Source organism: Somniosus microcephalus, chromosome 1 (genome assembly GCF_052327205.1).
Source record: "Somniosus microcephalus isolate GS21.2 chromosome 1, FLI_Smic_1.0, whole genome shotgun sequence".
NCBI lineage: Eukaryota > Metazoa > Chordata > Chondrichthyes > Squaliformes > Somniosidae > Somniosus > Somniosus microcephalus.
Genome location: NC_140987.1, coordinates 181,468,616 through 181,491,760, shown reverse-complemented (window position 1 = coordinate 181,491,760; position 23,145 = coordinate 181,468,616). Strand labels below are relative to the sequence as shown.

The window sequence follows — 23,145 nt, the reverse complement described above, 5'->3', positions numbered from 1 at the left end:
TGGACTCCTCCGTAGTCCTTGACATTACACTCAAGCTTTCTGGCAGGCTTGCCAATGCACCAAGCATTTCATTGTGCATACCCATCAGCCATCTTCTGTAGGCCCCCCCCCCCCCCCAATCTGAGTCCTCTGCAGCAGAACTCATATTCAACCTCAACCTCCGGGGAGCTGGCACCTGCACTACAGTTTCCTCTGCCCTGGCCATAAGCCACTCGTGCCCGGTGTCTCACCACGTACAAATCCCGCATCTTGCCTATCCTCTAAAGTACGTGGAATGTCAGTATCTGAGCTGGTGGCTGGGAGTATGAAACCAAGTGACGCTGTATCTTCGTGATCATTGTCTTCCTGCTCCTCCACCAGTGCCAACAGGTGGCAGTTCTTGGTTATCTGAAAGGAGAAAGACACAAGGGTAAGGTTGTGGTGAAGGGAGGTGGGGGGGGGGGGGTTAGAGGTGCATGTTTACACCATCTGCACCTTGTAAGTCAGAAGAGATAGTGGGATGAGGAGACGTGGAATGAGAAGGAGAATTAGGTATGAGGATACCAACATCTTGGATTGCTTCAGCCCCGTTGCTGGCCACGGGCTCAGCGACTGCCCTTCCAAGAATGGCCAGCACTGTCTCCTCCAGGGGGTGAGATTATGCAGGTGTGCCTGTGCCTCGTTGGGTTGCCCCTGCTGGCTCTGATTGTGAGCCACTTTGTTCTGCAAGAGTGAGAAGTGTCAGTGTTTGGGTGATGTGCCTGTCATTGGTGAATAGCTGGCAGTGTGTGCAAACTGAAATGTGGGTGTGAGTCTTGTAGCAGGGGTAAGTGTGTGAAGTTGAGGTGAAGCCATGAATGTGAGATATGAGTCGTGTTTGGTAGAGATTGTCGGTAAGTGGGTGATGGGGGTGTGGTGCCATGAGCAGTGTGAGGCTAGTGGTGCAGATGGTGGGATATGGCATTAGAAGATGCATTCACTGACCTTGACCACTTGTGTTATATCATTCAACTTCTTCCTGCACTACAGCCAGGTTCTTGGGCGACACTGCTGGCATTGACAGCTATGGCTAGCTGCTGCCATTGGCGTTTTTGATTTTGCCTGGAGGACCTCCTGGCCCCCTGTAGAAATAGGACCTCTCTCCTCCTTTCCACCTCCTGCACCAAGGCCTTCAGTGCTACATCAGAGAACCTTGGTTCACACTCTCCCCTGTTGTGACAACATGGACAAAAGAGCTGAACTCGTGAGGTGAGAGTGACTGCCCTTGACATCAAGGCAACATTTGACCGAGTGTGGCATCAAGGAGCCCTAGCAAAACTGAAGTCAATGGGAATCAAGGGGGAAACTCTCCATTGGTTGGAATCATACCTAGCACAAAGGAAGTTGGCTGTGGTTGTTAGAGGTCATTCATCTCAATCACATGACATCACTGCAGGAGTTCCTCAGGGCAGTGTCCTAGGCCCAACCATCTTCAGCTGTTTCATCAATGACCTTCCCTCCAGCATAAGGTCAGAAGTGGGGATGTTTGCTGATGATTGCACACTGTTCAGCACCATTCGAGACTCGTCAGATACTGACGCAGTCCGTCTCCATATGCAGCAAGACCTGGACAACATTCAGACTTGGGCTGACAAGTGGCAAGTAACATTCGCACCACACAAGTGCCAGGCAATGACCATCTCCAACAAGCAAGGCTCTAACCATCTCCCCTTGACATTCAATGGCATTACCATCGCTGAATCCCCCACTATCAACATCCTGGGGGTTACCATTGATCAGAAACTGAACTGGACCAGCCATATAAATACTGTGGCTACAAGAGCAGGCCAGAGGCTGGGAATTCTGCGGCGAGTGTCTCACCTCCTGACTCCCCAAAGCCTTTCCACCATCTACAAGGCACAAGTCAGGAGTGTGATGGAATACTCTCCACTTGCCTGGATGAGTGCAGCTCCAACAACACAAGAAGCTCGACACCATTCAGGATAAAGCAGCCCGCTTGATTGGCACTCCATCCACCACCTTCAACATTCACTCCCTCCACCACCGGTGCACTGTGGCTGCAGTGTGTACCATCTGCAAGATGCACTGCAGCAACTCGCCAAAGCTCCTTCAACAGCACCTTCCAAACCCGCGACCTCTACCACTTAGAAGGACAAGGGCAGCAGATACATGGGAACAACACCACCTACAAGTTCCCCTCCAAGCCACACACCATCCTGACTTGGACCTGTATCGCCGTTCCTTCACTGTCGTTGGGCCAAAATCTTGGAACTCCCTTCCTAACAGCATTGTGGGTGTACCTACACCATATGGACTGCAGCAGTTCAAGAAGGCGGCTCACCACCATCTTCTCGAGGGCAATTAGGGATGGGCACTAAATGCAGGCCTAGCCAGCCAGCGACGCCCACATCCCATCAATGAATTTTAAAAAAAGTTGTTTTGCACTATCTTCCCCCAGCCAGTTGAATGAGCTGCAGCAGGCAGAATGCACCTCCCCTTTAAGAGCTGCAGGTTGTCTTTAAGAAGTAGAGGCTAGCTTTCATTGGTGCTAGCCTCACACAAACTTGGGCCCCCTACTGAGCATTCAGCCACTCGGCAGCACGTTCAGCACTGGGCTGAACGCTACAATAATTATAACTAGCAGACAGCAGGAAGGTCACATGCTGCTTGCTTTCCTTTCAGCGGGTGCAGGGTGATCGTGCATCGTGATCCCCCGCCTGTTTTTGGGGGAAATCCAATTTTTAGCCCTTAGTTTCTTTACCTGCTCACAGGTGCCACAGATCCCCTGTAGAGGGCGCCACGCTGAAACTGACGTCCAGTGACAGTAAGGGCTCGATTTTAATAACGGATGCGGGTTGAGGGCAGGCCCGCTGCTTGGCAGTGTGCTGCCGCCTCCCAGCACTTCCGATTTTGGCTTCATTGGCTTTGCTACGGCCGACATGCAGGTCCCACCAGGCAATTGCTTGCAGAATATCAGTTTCTCGCGTCTGGTGACGTGTTGTTTGTTTGAAAATTTAAAGGAGCCATGTCCTCTTTGCGTACAAATGTCATTGGGATGGCTTGGTGCTGTATTATTTTGAAAGGGGAGTTGACAGCGTCTGTTCTGAGCAAAATTTAATGAATGATATTGCTGGTCATATTCTAGAAAGAGATTCATGATTTTTTGATATTATTTATCTGACTATGAAATGAAAAAGATGCCAGATTTTTTCCAATCATTGGCTTAGTAATATTAATGCTTTTTTCTCTTAAAGGTGCTGGGAGCTGCAGGAACGGCAGCCCCAGAAACTAAGACTGCACCCAGGTTCAATGAGGGCTCTCTCCATGTACTTGTTGAGGGAGTTAGAGGATGTCAGGAGCTCCTTTTCCCTGGAAATGGAAGGAGGAGGCCTCCTCAGCAAACCAAGGCAGCTTGGCTACAAATTGCTGAGGAGCTGAACTCGATGTCTGTGTGCAGACGCACATGGGTTAGTGTCAAAAAAGGTTTAATGATCTGTTGAGATCACCTAAAGTGTCTGGGAAATGCCCCTGTGTTCTAGGACATGGAAGTTAGAGTGAGGGCTCAGGGCGATTTCCATGTAGAATGATGGTGGTGACACTGAGCGCAAACCACCATTTATTGGACAGATGATGCCTGGGGTTTGAGACTGTCGGACTTATATTCATCTCCATGTGCGAGCCACCTGTGGTTGAAGCGTTAGCTTACACGACTCTGGCATGGATGAGTGCATCACTTGCCTAACGGCCATCAATGTGGTCGCCTGCTACTGGATTGGGCACATCCAGCCCCACAAGGCATCACTCCCCGTCCTCCTCCTCGTCCTCTTCATCTTCCTCCAAGGAGGCAGTGTGCTGAGCCACTTGTTAATCCGGCAGCACTAAGCCGCGCTGCTCTTCCTCCGAACCTGACGACCAGGATGAGAGGATGTAAATGGTTCCCATCCCATTGTTATAGATTTCAGTTGAGGCAAGAAGCTTGCAAGCGCACACTCAAAGTGGCCTGAAATTATTCCAATCAGTTCAAACAGCAGATGTGTGTCAGCTTGACCAGTCACAAGGTCAGTAGATTTGCAAAATCTTATCCCAAACCTCCAACAACAAAGTTGTTGCATTTGAATGCCAGCCATGTTACAGGAGTGCTTTTAAAGTTCTGCACCAATAATGACTACAGATCATGTCCTTCACCAACTCGTCTCCTTGCAGCTGGACTGTTTCTGACAAGATGGGAAACAGGAGCCAGAGGCCCGGAAATGGGAAACCTCTATCAAAATAGGATTATCAAGGCAGTTAACAGGCTCGTAACTGCCTTCACCACCTGCCCCACCGGTTGGAGTCAGGTCAGTTTGGGAGCGGCTGACCCAACACTCACGAAAATTGCGTGGGGGCGGGTTGGGTGTCTGAAGCCATTTTTTCCGATTTTCGTAGCTGACCCGCCTCCTCGCAGCTATAAAATCGAGCCCTTGGTCTCTGCTGTAAAGCCGGTCAAATCTTTGTGAGCAGCTGTCAGTGAGGTGAATGGCAAGCGCCGTTCCTTCACTGCTGACCGCAAAATTCGAGCCTATATTTCTTACTTTGTATCTGTAAAGAATATCTTTTGGGCCATGATTATGGTCCTTTCATGGGATTACTTTTAATTGACACTGTGTAACAAGTACAATGTAGGATCACTTATGATCCTTATGTGCTCGCTGCTCTAAAAGCATGCCTGGAACCAGCATGGATCAAGCTCAGAACAAAGCTGAAAGTATATAGGAGAATAGTCATTAGACAACTGACCAGTGCAGTTTTAAGCCCTTGCTAGGCAGATGGCAGGAATAGTGAGCATCATCACTCAATATAAAAGAAAAATGGAGCAGAGAGAGTGCTGAAATACAGAAATGAACATAGATACACGAGAATTAAGTAACTTTAAGAGTTAGCGGCCAGGAGAAGGCTGTGATGTGGCCAGTAACCTTGCAGAATAATTTCTGCAATTGATTTCAAGTTCCATCCCAACAAAGATAAATCACTGTTATAAACATAATTCATATAATGGTATAATCTGCCATGCACGATACTCTATTATTGACTAACTAACTCAGGAATGAATTGAACTTGGAAAGGGTTTACTTCTGCTCTGGATGTTTTCCAGGAGTTCTCATCAAGTTTGTGTAAAGTGGATCTGACTGTTTAATGCTAATTGCAGTATTCTAAGCAGGCAATAAGTTGAAAAGATATCTGCGCAATATTTTATTCTGAAAATGCTGATTTGTAAAGTTGAATACCAATATTGTTGCCTATATTCACTTTTCTACCCAACCATTTCTTCGTCAATGTATTCCAAGTATTGAAAATCAATCTCTAATTCAACATAAACTCTTGCTGCATTGTGACACCTACTGTGTTGTTAGAAGAAAAAAAACCGATTAAAAATGTGGAACTAAAAAAACATCTAGCCTGCCCTGCACATGCTTCAGTTCCGGATGTTGAATCAGCTGGTTCCACCATTTTCAGTACGTCATCATTATAGGGTAGCTGTTTACCAGGTGGGAGAAGGCCCTTAAAAGGGATTCATTAGTTGCATAAAGGACACATGTAGAGATCTGTGGTTTCAGCAAAATAAACCCAAGTGGAAGTGGTTCTACAAGCAAAGGTTTTTGTTTAAATGGTTTAACATTTTTCTATATCATCTTTCTTGGGCACACTTAGAATTCTGCCTGTTTTTTAATAGTTAACAACAACTTACATTTATAGAGCACCCTTTAAACGTATGAAAATGTCCCAAGCTGCTTCACAGGAGTGTAATATTGACATCGAGCTAAAGAAGGATATATTCGGAGGGGTGACTAACAGCTTGGTCAAAGAGAGAGGTTTTAAGGAGGGTCATGGAGAGGCAGAGAGGTAATTCCAGAGCTTGGGGCCTAAACGACTGAAGGCATGACTGCCAATGGTGGGGCGAAGGGAGTGGGATGCATAATAGACCAGAGTTGGAGGAACGCAGAGCTCCGAGGGTTTGAGGAGGTTAGAGATATGGACGAATGAGGCCATGGAGGGATTTGAACACAAGGATAAGTATTTTTAAATTGGTGGACCTGGAGCCAATGTAGGTCAGTGTGCACAGGGGTTATGGGTGAGTGGAACTTGGTGCAAGTTAGGACAGGGGTTGCATCTTTGCAAGTCCATAATGAGGCTTGAGCTCAGAAACTCCTGACTCGGCTGAGAGTGCTAGCAGCTGAGCCAAATTGCCACAAGTAATGCTGAAAACCAATAAACTATCAACGCCATCTAACTAGTACTCAATTTATGGGCTTGAAAATGATGCAACAACATTTATTAAATGTAGTACCTATATCCAAACAAAATTTAAATGTTTCAAACACCTTGGTTATTATTTGTTCTACATTGGGGCTAAACTGTCCCCATATCCTTGGAACAAAAAAAAAAGCTGCTTCACTCTCAGCGGAGCAGATCACTCCAACTCATACTCTGGAATAACAGGTTGCCTATGCCTATAATAATGTTGTTTGTTCAGTATATATTGTGAATTAACTACCTGTGAAATGTGTTTAATAAAATAGCACCACAGTTATAATGTCACTGCACATTTTAGGTTGTTTAGTTTTTAGCTGTACGCAATATGACGCTGCAGGAACATGTTGGAAAAATAATCAGAAGCTGAGAGCCCTGCTACTGGCCTGAATGACGCAAAACTAGTGAATTAAATCAACATACACAATAGTACCAGTGTTTAAAATGTGTTCAATTAGTAATACTTTAACATTAAAGCATTAGGTGTTGTTACAAAGATAACAACTTAGAAGTGTAGTAAACAGTGAGGAAGATAGTGCTAGACTTCAAGAAAACAGACAGTCTGGTGGAATGGGTGGACACATGACAGATGAAATTCAACGCAGAGAAGTGCGAGATGATACATTTTGGTAGGAAGAATGAGGGGAGACCATACACACTAAATGGGGGCGCAAGAACAGAGAGACCTGGGGGTGCTTGTGCACAAATCTACAAACCTTTGAAGGTGACAGGACAGATTAACAAAACAGTTAATAAAGCATATGGGATCCTGGGCTTTATAAATAGAGGCATAGAGTACAAAAGCCAAGAAGTTATGCTAAACCTGTATAACACACTAGTTCAGCCCCAGCTGGAGTATTGTGTCCAATTCTGGGCACCACACTTTAGGAAGGACATGAAGGCTTTGGAGAGGGTACAGAAGAGATTTACTAGAATGGTTCCAGGGATGAGGGATTACAGTTACGTGGATGGACTGGAGAAGTTGGGGCTGTTCTTGGAGCAGAGAAGGCTAAGAGGAGATTTGATAGAGGTGTTTAAAATCATGAAGGGTTTAAATAGAGAAACTGTTTCCAATGGCTAAAGGGTCGATAACGAGAGGGCACAGATTTAAGGTGATTGGCAAAAGAACCAGAGGCGACATGAGGAAAAACATTTTTACGCAACGAGTGGTTAGGATTTGGAGTGCCCTGCCTGATGAGGGTGGTGGATACAGATTCTATAGTAGCCTTCAAAAGGGAATTGGATAAATGCTTGAAGGAGAAAAAATTGCAGGGATATGGGGAAAGAGCGGGGAAGTGGGACTAACTGGTTTGGTCTTCGAAAGAGCCGGCGCAGAGTCAATGGGCCGAATTGTCGCCTCCTGTGCTGTACTATTCTATTCTAACTTTTTAATTTCTGCAAAAACATGCAAATTAAGTGGTTGCATATTCACTGTGATGGTGATAATACTCTTACACAACATTAATTAGCATATAGTTGTGTAGTTTGCATTTCCCACAAACTCTTTTAGAAGAATGTGAAAGTTCACTTCTGCTGCTGGGAGCAATCAACACGGTGGCGCATGATGAGACTTAATAGCCTTCATATTTATTACATTAACTGGATTTTCCCCATTCAGTGAAAGTACAAAGTAGCAAATTCCATGATTTTTAAAGCTTCTCCCTTTTTTCCGTATTTTATTTCAAAAAGCCAAACACTACAAACACAAGTTGAACCAGAAGAACATTTTGTTACAGTATAGTATTCGTCTAATACAAGTATACTGTACAAAAATTGCATAGAATTTTACAGCACAGAAACAGGCCATTCTGTGTTTATGCTCCACACATGCCTCCTCCCACTCTCTACTTCATCTCACCCTATCAACATATCCTTCTATTCCTTTCTCCCTTATGCACTTATCTAGCCTCTCCTTAAATGCATCTATGCTATTCGCCTCAACTGCTCCTTGTAGTAGCGAATTCCAAATTCTCATTTGTCTCTGTGTAAAGAAGTTTCTCCTGAATTCCTCATTGGTTTTATTAGTGACCAGCTTTATGGACTTCCCCCCCCCCCCCCCCCCCCCTCACAAGTGGAAACATCTTCTCTATCTCTATATCTACCCTATCAAACCCCTTCATAATTTTAAAGACCTCTTTCAGGTCACCTCTCAGTCTTCTCTTTTCCATAGAAAAGAGTCCAGCCTGCTCAGTCTTTCCTGATAGTTGTACCTCTCAGTTCTGCTATCATTCTTGTAAATCTTTTTTGCACTTTCTCCAGTGCTTCTCTATCCTTTTGTAATATGGAAACCAGAACTATGCACAGTGCTCTGTGTGGTCTAACCAAGGTTTTGTACAAGTTTAACATAACTTCTCTGTTTTTTGAATTCTATTCCTCTAGAAATGAACCCCAGTGTTTTGTATATGCTTTTTATGGCTTTGTTAACCTGCGTTGCTATTCTTAATTTATGAATCTGCACCCTGAGATCCCTTGGTGTTGTAAAAATACTTGGACATGTGTGTCATTATCTTCTTTACTCACAATTTAACATCTTCAAGAAATTGAAATAAGTAAATTGGAGCCTTATTTGAAAGTATTCCATTGTTCCATAAAACCGTGATGGGTACTCTGCAACTCTACCATGCGGGTCCTACTGTTCCGGATTGGCGCTCTGTCTGAGGTCGGGAGCCAGATGGCCCCAGTTTTCTGTGAAGATGTTCCAAAATGCAGACACACTCATTGTAAATATTGTCACTGAGCAACCTAGCAAGGGAGGGATGCCCAAAATCATGTGCCTCTCCGCAGCTAAGCAAATTTATATTTGTTTTCTAAGAATATTTTAGTAAATAAAATTGAAGACTACTCCCCTGAGGAAAATATTATCCCAAGAATTACTTTCTTTTCAGCTGTTTTTTTTAAAACTTGTGCTACACGCTGAGCAACTTCAGCTGTAAAAGAAGAAAATGCAAGCACAGATCCCTTTCTGGAGCTAGTCGCCCAGGCAATAAAATTTATGCAGTCACTTTTCTAACTGTAAATTAAAACAAATGCCCTATAAAATATTTAAACTATGTAATAATTTTAATAAATACGCACTGCATCTCTAACAACAATCTCATGGTGGTAGAGAAATGTTATTTTATTGTCAAAACTTTTGATATTTTGTCAATGTTAGGTATTGTAGTAAATAAAACATTCTTTGTTCAACTAACTGGTATAAATCCATTTAGTTTGACTGAAAAAAGTAATCCAATTTCCTCAATGATTTATATAAACTATCGAATAGCCCATGTAATTTATAAATGCATCTTATTAAATTTGATGAGTTTCCAAATAAAGTTATCATAACTGAACCAGAACCATCTTCTGGAGGCGTTAAGGAAGTCAAAAGTATCAGAACATAGATTATTTTCAGAATAAGTTAATTAGATTTGTAACTGAAAAGCTTGGGTAGAAGCTTCATCTTTATATATTAATTAGATATTGATTTGATGAGAGTTGCAGTCATGTCACTAAACTGGTCCAATACAATCGGTTTTTCTCTGTGGCCATAAATGTGAGAGCAACAATGTCTGCACACCCTTACAACTGGCGTTTCTGAAGCCTATAATGTTGCTGCATGTTGGAATTATTTTTTCTCCACTCCCTTTGGTGTGTTTCTATCACAAAGAATGATTTATGTAGCAAGTATCGGGTCCCTGTTGTGATCACAACTGAGATTGTTGAGTGAGATATCCTCATGACAACTAACTTTGACACGGGTAGAAAAAGATTGATGAGTTAGGAGCCCTGCTACTGGCGCTTGCAGAAAGTGCATTCATCTGTGCCATTGCTTCAACTATTGTGTATAAATTCCTACCTTGTATTATTGCCTTTTAAAGTAGAGAAATGTCTTGATTTCAAAATGTGAATATGATGGGTTCAGCAAGTTATTAGATGTAGAAATTATTCATCTATAAAATGGTAACCGCACATTTTAAAATATGAAATAACATTTACAGCAAGTTTTTACATGTTTTGTATCCTAAAGTTTAGCGAAAATCAGTGAATCAAGTTGGGGTATAGTTCCACAAGGGTGTACATGCTAACCATCAGCATTTTGTAGGGATAGTCAGCAATTGGGCCTAGCATCCACTTTGTCCTTGTTTGACTTTAATAAGTAGCCGGATACCAGATATCCTTATCCAAACTTCCAGGTTGCTTCTGAACAGCTGTGTTTTGAATTTTTATTCATGTGCTGCCAATTCACATGGTTTCTGTATTCAACAGGACCAGAAGAATAACAGCTATTAGAGTGCTACAACAGGGAAACTGACTATTTGGCCCATCTCCTCTCCACTCTGTTTTTCTCCATGAGCCTCCTAGTCTAATCTTACTCTCCTGTTTGCTCCGCGTAGCCTTTAATACTCATCTGTTTAATGTAACTATCAAATTCCACACTAAAAAACTTAAGGCTTCAGCAACAGATCTCTAACTTCCACTTTAATTCTTTTTGCCATTCTTAAATTTGTGCCCTCTTGTTAATGTCTTACTTACCAATGGAAGTAGCCTATCACAGTTTCCTTCATAATCTTTCATAACCCTTCATAATCTTTACCTCTTTCAGATTACCCCTTAACCTTGTCAACTCCAATGAAAAGAAATCCAACTTCTTCAGTCTCACTTCATAACTGTAACCCCCCTCATCCCTGGTATAAATAAAAGTGAATCTATGTTGTAGTTCTTGCATTGCCTATATATCCTTCCTATAACAAGGTGCCCAAACTTGCACAGTATTCCAGTCGTGACCTAAGCAATGTTTTGTAAAAGTACAATATTATCTCCTTGTGTTTTGTATGCTGTGACTCTAGATATAATACCAAGAATTCCATTTTCCTTTTTTGTGGTTTTATTTACATGGATTGGTACCTATGATTTGTGTATTTGTACACCAAGATCCCTTTACATGTCTACTCTATTTAAGATGCATCTCTTTTTCCTATTGCCCCAGAAATTCGGGTCGGGGGCTTCCCGCGGGTGCAAGCCCCTGACCTGCACTTACCTTGCGCGCCGGCCGTTGAGCTGTGGGCCCGCATGGGATTCCGATCCTGGGCCTGCTCCAACTGCCAGCGCGCAGTGCTTGCGTATCCCGGGGCGCAGTTAGTTCGATGCATCCCCTGGGATCATGTGGGCCATGGAGAGCCAATGGTAGCAGGGAATGCCCATTCATAAAATTGACAGGAAGAACTGTCAAAACCATAAATACTATAAGCCCCAAAAATCACCAAACTTAAACATTTTTTTTTAAACCACATTTTTAAAATAACTATAAATTATTTAAAATAACTATTTTAAATTAAATTTTTGAAAAAATTAATTACATTTTCTAATGGGGCGAAAAATAAACTTACCTTTCTTTAAAGTATTTAAAAATAATAAACCTGTGGGGAAAAAAAAATGTTTTAATTTTAATTAATTCACCACTTACCTTGTTAAAAGCAGGCCTTGCGCCTGCTTTTTATGTGTGTAACTCCTGGAGACTTACCCTCCCGGGAAAACCTGGAAAAAAAAACGTAAGTTCAATGCGCACGCACTGCCTCTCCGGCGCACGCGTTCCACCTCTGAACCCCTTCTTTCAGGGGAACGGAAGTGCCGGTTTCCCACGCATGCGCAGTGCATGCACAAAACCGGCACTTCCATTGGGCCTACGGGTGAGTACCCCGTGGAGACCCAAATTTCTGGGCCATTATTTTCAAAATGTATTCATTCACATTTTACTTTGATGAACTGCATCCTCTGCCTGCCTATTTACAATAATATTGGCAGTGGAAATTCTTATAAATATTCCACAAGATAATAGGGTTCAAAGGCATTTTTTGGCTTTTATAGGAATTATAAGCATACAGTGATAGCCATCATTACCAACAATTACACATACAATGATAACCATTACAGGTAGACTATCCTTTATCCGAACTTCCGAAAACCTCTGAAAACCGAAAGTTTTTTCGTTCAGCGTAAGTCATGCGCACGACATGACCCGAGTGGCACAAAACATGACAGGAGTGGTCCTCCGGGGCCCAGAACAAGAATTCCTGCAGATTGTCAACACGCCGGCCTTCGCTCTCGATGTCAAGTGTGACTGAGGGAGCTCTGCCTTTCCCTGTGAGCAGGGCAGAGGGTCACAGAGTTCCCTCCTGGGTAGGAGATTGCAGGCCGAGCCGGGCAGTGTGAAGGAGGTACCGGGAGAGTGAACCCAACAATACAGCGGCCCGTCCGATAGCTGCAGCGGCCCGTCCGATATGCTGCCGTTCTATCCAAACTTCCGGATCGACCAGCGCTAATGTTGTCAGATACGAAGGTTTTCATCTCCGTATCTGACAACAAACACTTGCTCAGCAACAGCTTGTAAACACTTGGCCCGTGGCTTGGAAGCGTCTCTGAAGCTGTTGCTAAGCTACAGAGACGCTTTCCGGAGCCTGCCTGTGAAAAGAATGCTAGGAGTTTCCCAGTCTGAAATAATACCTTCTGAAATCCGAAAACCGAAACACAGCTGGTCCCAAGGTTTTCGGATAAGGGATAGTCAACCTGTACTACTAATAATTACACATATACAACAACTTGTATTTATATAGCGCCTTTAACGTAGTAAAACGTCCCAAGGCGTTGCACAGAAGTATTTTAAGACAAAAAATTTGACACCGAGCCACATAAGGATAAATTAGGGCAGGTGACCAAAAGCTTGGTCAAAGCGGTAGGTTTTAAGGAGCATCTTAAAGGAGGAAAGAGAGGTAGCGAGGCGGAGCGGTTTAGGCAGGGAAGTCCAAGGCTTAGGGCCTAGGCAACAGAAGGCACGGCCACCAAAGGTTGCGTGATTATAATCTGGGATGCTCAAGAGGGCAGAATTAGAGGAGCGCAGATATCTCTGGGTGGGGTTGTGGGGCTGAAGGAGACTACAGAGATAGGAAGGGGTGAGGCCATGGAGGGATTTGAAATTGAGGCGCTGCTTAACCCGGAGCCAATGCCAGTCAGCGAGTACAGGGGAGATGGGCGAACGGGACTTGGTGCGAGTTAGGACACGGGCAGTCAAGTTTTGGATGACCTGAAGTTTACGTACAGTGGAATGTGGGATGCCAGGTAGGAGTGCATTGGAATAGTCAAGTCTAGCGGTAACAAAGGCATGGATGAAGGTTTCAGCAGCGGATAAGCTGAGGCACGGGCGATGTTAGAGTTGGGTGGAGGCAGTCTTTGTTATGCTGCTGGTTGGAAGCTCATTTCAGGGTCAAATATGACACCAAGGTTGCGAACATTGTGGTTCAGCCTCAGACAGATGTTAGGGAGAGGGATAGAGTCATTGGCTAGGGAACGGAGTTTGTGGCGGGGACGGAAAACAATGGCTTCTGTTTTCCCAATATTTAATTGGAGAAAATTTTTGCTCATCCAGAATTACGTCGGACAAGCAGTCTGACAATTTAGATACCGTGGAGGGGTTGCGAGAAGAAGTAGTGAGGTAGAGCTGGGTGTCATCACCATACATGTGGAAACTGACGCTGTGTTTTCGGATGATGTCGCCAAGGGGCAACATATAGCCGAGAAATAGGGGGCCAAGGATAGATCCTTGGGGGACACCAGAGGTAACGATGCGGGAGCGGGAAGAGAAGCCATTGCAGGTCATTCTCTGGTTACGATTAGATAGATAAGAATGGCTTGAAACACTTATGGTACCATGTACCAGATAATACACAGCATCACTAGTTTTGAGTTCGAGGGGACTGGCTGGCCAAAACTTGTTGAGTTCTGAAGTATCTATTCTAACACCACTCTTTTTATACCTTTCTTTCAATTTAGCTACGTGAGGACCCGCATGTTTAAAGTATTACCTCATCCTATTAGCCGGACTGCAGTCTTAACCAGAATAAATCCCCATAACTTGACTCACTCCCAAATTTTCCAGATCAGTGGCAGGTACCTTTTCAAGGCTAGAGTTAACAGAGATAGTTCTGTGGCCTCTCCTTAGCAGCTAAAACACTGTCTGACTGGAATCCCTTTTGCTAACCGAACATTGCTAATAGGAACTCGCTTAAAAACAAGTTAATATAAAGAATTACCAGTTTCCTTACAGTAATTCAACAACAAAAAATGGAAATCAACACAAATGTTGTAGATGTTCTTTGGCAGATCTCATCAGTTTTCCAAATGGGTTTTTTATTTCGACAATACCTGCTCGTTACTCTATAGAATTAGAAAAATGTACACATTTTCTTGGAATTATCTTAACAATGATTTAAAATATATATATATAATCTTGATACAGATGTGATACTGCAATCTTCAACTGGCAAATATGGTTGCCGTTTTATGACTGTCTTAAATTTACTTTCTAATTTCTGCTTTCATTGGGGTTTTCTACTTTCAGTACCCAGTGTCAGAATCAAGTATTCCTTCATTGGCAACTGGTCTGTAGGTCCTTACCTATTTATATAAGCACATCACATTATTTACATAATAAAGTGCTCATTCACATCTGCACTTAAAACAATGAGGCAAAAAAATTACCTTTTTTTATTAAATTACAGGTAGATGCAGCGAATCTTAGTATATCCTGCAAGAAAACCAAAACTACACAGCAATATCAAGAAACTACTTGCATCTTGCTATACCAGAATGAACTCTAAATCTGTATTGTGTATAGCTGTATGTACTGTAAGTTACTGTACAGTAGTTTTGTAGCTCTACTATCTTAATTAAAAATGCACTATTTTAATAAGGTAAATATGTTTCTGATTATAGGTGTAAATGAAAATGGAGAATTTTTTTTTATTCTTTCTGTTAATACTGAGAATTATATAGTCTTTTTTAAGTCTGTGAAAAAGCAAGATGAAATTTTCCCAGTTCTTTTGTACATCTAAACATTTAATCTAAGTCTGGACTGAAACAATATGGGAGTTAGAATTTCTGCTTAAAAAATCAGAGATCTGTATTTTCTGAGTCAAACTTTGGCCCCTTTTTAAAGTTAGAATCAGAGTCCTAGAATAACAATGGTCCAGTAACAGAAATTAAAAAAAAAAAATTGGTGACTAATGTAGGACCCAACCGGTAGTAAGACTTTAACATCTCCAGAGCAATATTAATCATTACTGTAGCTTGTAAAACGAATTCTTGATATTTTACAGAAATCTGTTTAAAAAGATTTTACTGCAGTGTTGATATTGTATTGCATGTCAGTGCATTGTATAAAGATTCAACATTTTCAGACATTTTGTACAGAATATACACTGATGTGAAGAAACTAGAAGTGTTTACAAACTGAGAGATTCCTGTGATGATCTGTTTGAATATTTTTTCCTATTTTGAAAAGCAGAATAGGAATTTGAGAACTTTGAAAGAATGTTTATCTAATGTTGATCAATGCCTTTCAATTACATTTCTGTAATAATTTGCTTAAGATTTTTTTGGCAAATGACTGGCCTTTAAGCTAAATTAAAATTATATTTGAGTAATAGCACTATTTCAAAAAATGTCTGAGTAAAATAAGATGGAGCATTATTATGTTTGTACTACTGCTAATTTTTAATAGAATGCTAACACATACTTTGACTCTTTGTAAAATGAAGGGGGTGGCTTTTATTTACAACCTCCACATTCCATTAGGACAAGTCCAGGTTACTAATATGAGTTGTGTTTGAATTTATTTTAATTTTTTAAAAACTTGTCTTCACTTTCTCTTAAATGAGAGATTTTCCAGCTTCAAGACCAGTTCTAATCCTGCTTCTTTTGGACGCATGATATAGCCGCATGTGAAATTTGTTATGTCTATGGACCAAGAGCTTGGAAAGGCGGCTGCTTAAAAGTGAAAGCCAGCCTAACCACTTGGTACAAGTTCAGAGAAACTCAAAATAAATCCACTGGTACAGTATATTTCCACAAGTATCCTCATTCTACTGGGGCCGTGCGATCTTCAAATAAATAGTTTAGATCTAGCGCTAGAACCTGCATCAACTTGCTACTAACCTATACACTGGCTTGGGACGACTCATCTTCTGACTCTTCTCTCCTACCCACAGTGATTTGGCTGAGATATGGGGGAGACTAAACCTGTGCTCACCACGTTCTACTGCACCACTATGATGGAGCAGTCTTTACTCTTGGTCTGTCTAGAATGCTTTCTTTGATCTTTGGTTTCAGCCAAGCGAGACTATCACATGGAGCAATCCTAATAGAGTTAGTAAGTGTTGTTTAAATTTCACTTATTTAGAATGCCTTCTCCTTTATAAATGCATTCTTAATAAAGGTGTTAGGAGTTGCCTGAAGGGTCCCCACTCCTGTTATTTAATAAGCTCAGCGATAGGAAATTGATTCTATCCGTTTGAAAAACAAAGCATAGCTATACAAGGCTGGTAATTTATCTTTCGCATAGAAGACCTCTTCAGTGCATCATGAAGATGCCCAAGTCCTAAATGTTTGGTTTATTGTTAGTACTGTTTAAACATTTTACCATGTTCACTGCTGTACTTTTGGGAATTAGAATACCAAGGAAGGGCCCGCCTTTCATAAAGCACTGGAAGTGACAAAATGAGCACCATAATATGGTTTCACAGATGCACAAATATATTCTTCCAATTTATAGCCTGGGCTTATCCTAGTTGAACATGAAGGTAGGAATTCGATTCATCTTGAAAGAATTACAACAAATCTATTGGATTCATAGTTTTTCTTTTATTCAGCTGATTGTTAAAAATAGGTTGAACTTTGCCCCAGCATCATTCACATGAAGCAGAGGGTTTATTTTCTCAATTAAAACAATGACAACATATATTTTTCATTATTACTGCTGTAAGAATACAATTAACGAATGAAAATGTTAGCAGTAGATTAACATTACTTCAATTCTTACATTACCAACCTGATGTAACGGTTACCCATCTTTATGTTACCATGAATTTTAACACTGTCAATAGATTGTTGCACCAGTGATCTCGGTAAAGAACTTCTCTCGCAGCATTAAAAATGCATTTAGTTTTTGTTTTGTGCTATCTACAAAACTATTGTTTCTGCAAATTGTTAATGCTGTATATAGCCTATTTGGAGAAATAGACTAAACTGAACATTTTTGGTTAATAAATCAAAAATTTATGAACATTTGTTGTCTGGCTTTGGTATACAAATGCTACTATGCTAAATTAATATCTCTTGTACCTCTATTTAAAAATCAAGTATGCCCTGATTTTGCAGATGCTACATCAACTGTTGAAAATACCTTGAGGCATGAATGATTGTGACATAATCACTGCTAGCTTATAAAGTGATAATCTATAGTTGACTACTGGAAAATTACTGTCATTGAAGTAATTCAATTGCAGTCATTATGGGTAACCATTCATTCTGTTGCAAAAACAGGAAATGCCAATGTGTAGCAGTAAAGTCAACATCTGAAAGAAAAAGATAGGTTATTGTTTTGAGTTGGGTTCTTTTGCACTTTTGCCTTTACTTCAGAATTCAAGCTTCTAAAGTTTTATATCTTGTTTTTTGTGGTGTGTAAATTAAATTCAAATCAACAATAATTTGAAAAATAACTACTGTTTAAAGTTGAACACTAGCTGCTAAAATATACTGGAGTAGAGTTTCCACTTTCAGATGCACTTGAAATTGTGCTGGTTAGGTTACTGTTCAAGGTGCTGCTAAAATTCATTTGCATAAGCACAAATGGAAAATCTTCCATGAATCAGCGCAATCAGGCAGCGTAATAGAATGTAATAGGTTTTTTTTCCATTAAAAGGTATTCCTTGATGTATGTAAGAATGGTAACCTGGTGCAGTTTTATTTTATGAAAAATTTTGATGGAGTGGATACAGAGAGAATGTTTCCACTTGTGGGGAAGAGCATAACTAGAGGACATCAATACAAGATAATCACCAAGAAATCCAATAGAGAATTCAGAAGAAACTTCTTTACCCAAAGAGTGGTGAGAATGTGGAACTCGCTACCACAGGGAGTGGTTGAAGCGAATAGTATAGATACATTTAAGGGGAGGCTAGACAAGCATATGAGGGAAAAGGGAATAGAGTGTTATGCTGATCGATTTAGATGAAAGATGGGAGGAGGCTTGTGTGGAGCATAAAAGCCGGCATGGACTGGGCTGAATGGCCTGTTTCTTTGCCATATATCCTATGTAATCCTGCAGTTATCAGCAAAAATAAGCATTTTTAATAAGGGTGTCCAGTCCTCCACCTGTGAGTAACCTGATTTAAAATGACTTTTTTAAAACTATACTGAATCATTTAGTAGTTTAATTGGTATATACTAGTCAGCTTCTTAATAAATTAAATATTTTTGCTGTGAAAAAACTTCAAAAACGTGCCTACTAGTGCTTGTGTGTCTAAGAAAATAAGTGCAATTTGAAGAGTCTTCCTGAACTAGCGTGATCAGCAGAATCTCGCAATTTTGACCTGTGACCATGGCCATTTTTCTGGGCGGGGCCTGATTTGGGCGAATTGAATCTTGAACCAAGATAAAAGATTGCGGAAAACGCGAGCCTAAGTGGTTTTGAGCGTGACTCACCAACATTTTAAATTCCCAGATCTTTTGCGCTGGTTAGGCCGATTCTACCCAATTTGCGCTTATACCCTGTATTACAAATGGAAACCCGACCCCACTTAGTTCAGCCACCTTACACCTGTTGGTATGCAGTGCTTCCAGTAATGATTCTCATTGATTGGGAAATGGTCCAACATGACACCAGACTTTTGAGCAGTAATAAGATCATAGCCATTTTAAGTAGAAAAAATGAATGTTTCAAGTAGATATGTTTTACTTTTTTTAATCATATCCTTCAGGAAGAGAATTTACTGTTCCATGCTAGTCTAATCCTAAATTGTCTAGAATTTCAATTGTACATCATTAATCATAATATTCAAGCTCTCATTTGTCATTAAACCTCTTCATGCAATAAAGGTTACATTTAAACATAAATTAAAATGTTAAGTACCAAGTTCTGTCACAATTATAAGTACAAACATGGATGAAAAAATGACCTAAGCTTAGTGAAACATGAATTTGATGTTTGCATAATTGTAAGTGTTGATGAGTAGTGATTATAATGCTTATTATTATATTTGTAATATAATTATAGTACTTGTAGCTTAAAGTCAAAACTCCCATAGGTACAGAAGAAAAACATGGTCACAGATTTAGTATTTGATCTTTCATAAAAACAGGAAATACTGGAGATGTTTTACCTTGAACATTGCATTGCCCTTTATTATGAAATTGTAAATTAGATAATTTTACCAAATTACGATTTGATTTAAAAAAAATAATTCAAGCAAAATTCTGCCTAGGACACCATAGCTCAAGAAGTATGGAAGTTTATGATACCTTGAAGATCAATTTAAAAAAAAAGAAAAACTACTTAAGAAATTGGGCTGAGTCAGTCTGAACTTGGGCTGAGTTAGTCCATACTATCACTTAAAGATGGGTCACTACCATTTGTGAGTACTGCTAACTCTCATAATCTGTACCCCTAGATGGAATACTTTCAATGCAGGGCATTTCATTATGAGAAAAAGGGGAAGGTCCTTTCACCCACTAAAAGCATATTTATAAAACCATTATGGAATGGTAAAGGTAACAGTTGTGGAGAATCCTACTGCCCAGGCTGTCCTGTCCATCTGACTGGAGGAGAATAGCATGTGGATGTAAGTAGGAGATTCACAGTAAAAGCATTGATCAAAAAGCATTTTGTAAAAATTCATCTAAAATCAGTACATTATAAATATTACAGTGGCTTACTTAATGTCTGACAGAACAACTGTTGCTTGTGAATTGTAACTCACCCCTAAAGAAAAATAAAACTGATAGTAAAAACACATTAATTACACACTGTTTACTTCTTGTTTCCCAGTAATTAACTAAATAATAAATTTGCAGTGATTGTCAGATTTATTAATCATTCAACACAATCATCATTCTACTTCAACTTTATAGAACATTCTGATAATGTTCACCGTGACACTTTGACACCAGAAAAAGCACACCAATAAATAAAACTGGCCGTAGCATCTTCACAATTCCCAAGAACAAAACAAATGGTAGTAATGTCCTCTAAATTCAATTGACTGAAAAAATATCATGTGAACACTTTTGTGAGATTATTGCCATTTGTCCAATAATTTCTCTGAATAATCTTGTTTAGGCCATTTTTTAACAAAATACATACTATTCTACTCCTTTATGGAGCCATTCAAGCCTGGATTTTCCTTATCCTTAAGGTTCCTGCTAAAAATGGGGCAGAATGGGACTTCCAGCCACTGGTCCAAATCCATAGTGATCCCATCCATTTTACTGGAGTGAAGCTAATTATGCTTTCAGGGCAGCCTCCCAATGTTAATGGTGCTTTTTATTGAGAGTCCATCTCTGAGTGGAAGGGAAGTCAAGTGCTGCTGCAATGTTTCATTCCCTATAGCTGCTGTAAGGGACAGGCCAACAGCTAGAGAAAATTAAGTAGTCTGCTCTGATGCTACAAAAAATCGTGATGGGCGGAGGCTGGAAGTAGAAGACCCCAGCCAAAAAGAACATCTTAAGTGCCTTCAACTTTCCTAATGCTCGACTCCCACCACCAAAAGACTAAGTGCCTCTTGAATACAGTTGGTCCTCCCAGGAGGTGGAACTTCAGAGGAAAGGGAGGGAAATGCCATGGAGACCTAAGCCCCACCCACTGAGCAACATTTCCATGCAGCAAGGTGAGCAGCAAGCTTCACCTACAAGAGGAGGAGGTGGCATAGGAAAGTTCTGACAGCCATTTTCAGAAGTGAAGTTTTGTCCGCTTCATTTTCCCTTCGGTACCACCTTAAAAAAGAAGGTCCATATTAAAGAGGCAAATTCAGGCCTTAATGGGGGAAAAAGGCAGCATTAGCCAATGAGCAAAAATGAATTGATGGATTTTGAAGTAATGAATAGCAGGTAGAACAAAACATGTTCTCTTTTTGATAATTGAATCCCTGAAATGTCAGTGGCAAATTAACCAACAACTTGTATTCATATAGCATCTTTAACATAAAAAACACTCCAAAGTGGTTCAGAGAGGCGCAATCAAAAATTGTACACCAAGCCAAAGAAGCAGATATTAGGAGGAATGACCACGTTTGGTGCAAGAAGTTGATTTCAGGAGGATCTTAAAGATAGACGTGGAGGGGTTTAGGGAGGGAATTCCAGAGCATGGAGCCTAGGCAGCTGAAGGCACAGCTACTAGTGGTGGGATGACGGGATGGGCATTGTACAAAAAGTCAGAGTCAGCAGAACAGAGAGTTTGGGCGGGGGTTATAAGGCTGGATAAAGATACAGAGATAGGGAAGAGTGAGACCTTGAAGGAATTTCAACACAAGGATGAGAATTTTAAATTTAAGCCATTAGGGGACCAGGAACCAATGTAGATCAGCGAGGACAAGGGGGATAATGAGTGAGCGGGATTTGGTGCGAATAGAAATAAAAATCAGGAGATGTAAAATGGGCTGCCAACTCGACAAAGTCAAGATCTACCCCATCTCTTTGATGATTGTGTAAAAATAAGTGTTAAACTCTGTTTTGTTCTTGCAGAGATAAGGGGCTGGATTTTACCAGCCCCGAGGAGGCAGGTTTGGAGGCAGAACTGCTGGGAAAGTCAAAAAGAATGGGAGTGGGTCCTGAACCCGCTCCCAACCCGCCTCCAACCAATCTTCCGGGGAGTCGAGTCCCCGATTTGCGCAGGGACCCGACGCCTAGCAGCGGGAAGTGGATTATAGCCACATAACTGCCTATTAACAGGTAGTTAACAGGCAGTTAAGAGGCTTTTTCCAATCTTTAGACTTCTGCTGCGGGCTTCCTGATGTTGGGGAACACCGCCAGGGTAAGTGAGGCGTGCTGTGGGTCTGTTGTTTTGTTGGTGTATAGATGACAGCTGCAGAAGTGGTGTGAAGGATACAATGGGACACTGGTGAGTATCAGAGGTAAGGAAATGTTGGGAAAGTCATTTTTAATGTGTTTAGATTTTTCTGTAGGTGACAAGCTTTGAAGTGTTTGTGTGGCCTCACCTCAATGGGAGAAGTGACAGATCACTTCTGTACCCTCACCTGCAGCTGCCATCTGTTTCATCCTAAGGAGAGAGTCACTGGAGAGCCTGGATGCAAGGGCTCACCTGTGTACAGTGATTGTCAGTGTTTGACAGCACCTCAATGCTGTCAAACGCTGTCAAATCATATGTCAAAAATTTATGGTTCATGTGCCTTTAAGAAAACCGGCAGATGAAGCGTCATCAACTTAATTGGCCAGCAAGCCTGCAGGGTGGGCTTAACAAGGCCAATCGGGGGAAAATAGCATCTGTGCATCAGATGTTGCTGGGGGCGGGACTAGAACCCGGAAGGCAGTAGTCCCACCCCCAACGTGTCTCGCTGAGTAAAATCCAGCCCAAGTTGTTTAGTAAAAGATTCAACAGTGCAACTATAACACAAATATGTATTTGTTTTAGCCCTTTCTAGATGCCATGATGGGAAATGTTCACTCGCTCTCAAGATCAGTTCTTGGATCATGACAACTGACAAATGAAATAAACTGCATTTTTCTTACTAGATGAAGTAAAGTGACCATAGCTATCTTTATAATAGTGCAATCTAAATGGTTCAGACTCCAGGTTATTCATAAAAAAGGTCAGTAAAGTTCACTGATAAATGCACTAACAAGCTGTCAGCTTGGTCTGTTGGAGTTTCTACTGAAGGTTTTGTGAAAGCCCCAAGCTTTTGAAAAGACAATTTTTCATATTTATTATTTGTTAAAATTTAGATGACATTGGCAATCTTGCATTTATTGCCCATCCATAGTTTCCCTGAGAAGGCAGTTTTGAGCTGCCTTCTTTATAACAGAGTGGGTTGCTCGGCAACTTCAGGGGAAATT

The 23,145-nt window shown here is 41.1% G+C and overlaps 1 protein-coding gene across 2 annotated transcripts in view; it reads left to right on the top strand.

The window, feature by feature from the left end:
* The window catches only part of LOC147124493 (membrane protein FAM174A-like), a 103,519-nt gene extending 80,712 nt beyond the window's left edge, over positions 1-22,807 (top strand). Inside the window, exon 3 of one of the 2 annotated variants that reach the window (XM_085987846.1) lies at positions 22,724-22,807. In XM_085987846.1, coding sequence (XP_085843972.1) covers positions 22,724-22,733 — 10 coding nt within the window. In that variant the 3' untranslated portion in view covers positions 22,734-22,807. Of the gene's footprint in view, positions 1-14,801; positions 17,365-22,723 lie in introns of those variants that run through there. The other variant, XM_085987854.1, reaches the window with a different exon arrangement.
* Positions 22,808-23,145: the final 338 nt, after the last annotated feature.